Here is a 1,939-nt window from a genome sequence, read left to right on the forward strand (position 1 = left end):
AGGGGTCGCTATGAGTCAGTGACGACTCGATGGCACATAACAACAACAACAACAACAACATGGTGCTGGTGTTCTTGTTATGCGCTGTCAAGCTGGACCTGACTCACAGCGACCCCTCCTTGGGTTTCCAATGTGGTATCGCTATGGAAGCAGATTCCCCAACTTTCCTTCTGAGGAGTGGCTGGTGGGTTTGAACTTCTAGCCTTCTGGTTAGCAGTCAAGTGCCTTAGACACTACACTACCAAAGCTCCCAAAAATATGGTAGCTGCCTTAAAATCCATTTATGTTTGCAAATAACAAACACTGTTCATTTTGAAAATGTATTACATAAGTGATTAAGAAATTTAACTAGTACAAAATATGTCATTAGCAAATTATGTCCACTAAATGTATTGCCAAAATTTTTGAGGAGTATCCGTGCTGAAGACCCTCAGACCAACATAATATTATCAATTTGTACACACCCTTCCAAACAATCAGATTTTAGTATGAACTACTGTTATACCATGGATCTTTAGATTGTTAAGTAGTGTCTGATTAAATCACAGATAATATTTAATAAGGTTTATGGTTTATCAATTCAGGAATTACCATTTTATATCATGTAACTTGCAGTGGCTTTTCGAGGTTAAGTGTATTAGTGCTATAAATCTCTTTGTATTACTGTTAGTACTTTCCATGCTTCTGAAATAAGGTTTAAGAGAACCCTGTAAGTGTCTGTTTTTTCCATATAGTTAACGACAACAGAAGGTTAAAATCCTTAAGCTAAAAATATTAAGATAGAAAAACTTTAAAAAAAAGCCCATATTTCAATTTTAATGTATGATGGTCTTTATTTACAACTTTATTGGCAAAAAGGAAAGGGGACAAGTTGAAAACAGTATAACACAAGATATCACAGCTGATCCTGTCAAATCAAAGAAGTTTCATCTCAAATGTCCATCTAATCGTCCAAAGATATACAACACTGAATCTGAATATGCAATTTCCTTTATGAAGTACAGTGTTCATATTTTAGGCAGTCTTTTTAATGTATAAATACAAAAGAAATAAAATCACTCATTAAAAACTGCATTAAATGAAAGATATTTGTATTTAAATTTATGTTGTTCCTGGTAATAACACATGCCCAATGAAAATAAAAAGCCGGAAAAGCAATTACACTTCCTACTGGAGTGGACAGTTACATCAATCTATCATTTTCTGCAATGACCATTATATTTCAATTTCTCATGAACTACTCTGAACTTACTATGAGATGGAGCCAAAGTCAGAAGAGAAGACATAGGGAGAACATTCCTTTTTTGGAGAGGGTAAGCCCTCCAGAATCAGCATGGTAAATAAACATATCCTGTTGAATTCTAGGTGGAAAAAAATTAACGTAGTCAATGTCAACTCACGGTGAGCTGACTTAATTTGTTCATTAACTTGTTTGGTGTCATTCTTCTAAATCCAGTGTGTTTAATTCTTCTTCTAGTTCATCCAAATCTTCCCCAGTGAAAAGATTTTCATCAACAGGAACAGCATCGATGGCGCCGTTTCCCTGTTCTCCTTCGTTGTCTTCTTCTAAGTCACTTCTTTCCCCATTTTCAGCCCTACCTCCAGAAGCTTCACTTAATTTGTTATCTAAAAATAGTAATAAAGAATTAAGAAGGCCTAGAAACAGAATATGCTATTTCACTAGTCAACTGACAGTCACAGATTGATATTATACCTTTTCTTACCCTTTTCCACTGAAAACTTTCCCTGGGATTACTCCAGAAAGAACTGGTCTTTGAGTCTGTATCAATTAGTGACACCTACTATGTTTCTACCAATGTTTTAAAAACTCACTGCTGTCGAGTTGAATTCGACTCATAGTGACCCTGCCTTGGGCTTCTGAGGTGGTTTTTCTACGGAATTAGATTACCCAGTCTTCTTTCTGAGGAGTGGCTGGTAG

At 35.7% G+C, this 1,939-nt stretch overlaps 1 protein-coding gene across 1 annotated transcript in view; it reads right to left on the bottom strand.

Moving 5' to 3' along the window:
• Window positions 1–1,438: 1,438 nt before the first annotated feature.
• ZC3H15 (zinc finger CCCH-type containing 15) overlaps window positions 1,439–1,939 on the bottom strand; it is a 36,298-nt gene continuing 35,797 nt past the window's right edge. The window contains exon 10 of the mRNA XM_042780647.1: window positions 1,439–1,626. Within this exon, the coding sequence (XP_042636581.1) occupies window positions 1,439–1,626 (188 nt within the window). The remainder of the gene's footprint in view (window positions 1,627–1,939) is intronic.

Source organism: Orycteropus afer, unplaced genomic scaffold (genome assembly GCF_000298275.1).
Source record: "Orycteropus afer afer isolate SDZICR_OR568_19922 unplaced genomic scaffold, OryAfe1.0 scaffold00001, whole genome shotgun sequence".
Lineage (NCBI taxonomy): Eukaryota > Metazoa > Chordata > Mammalia > Tubulidentata > Orycteropodidae > Orycteropus > Orycteropus afer.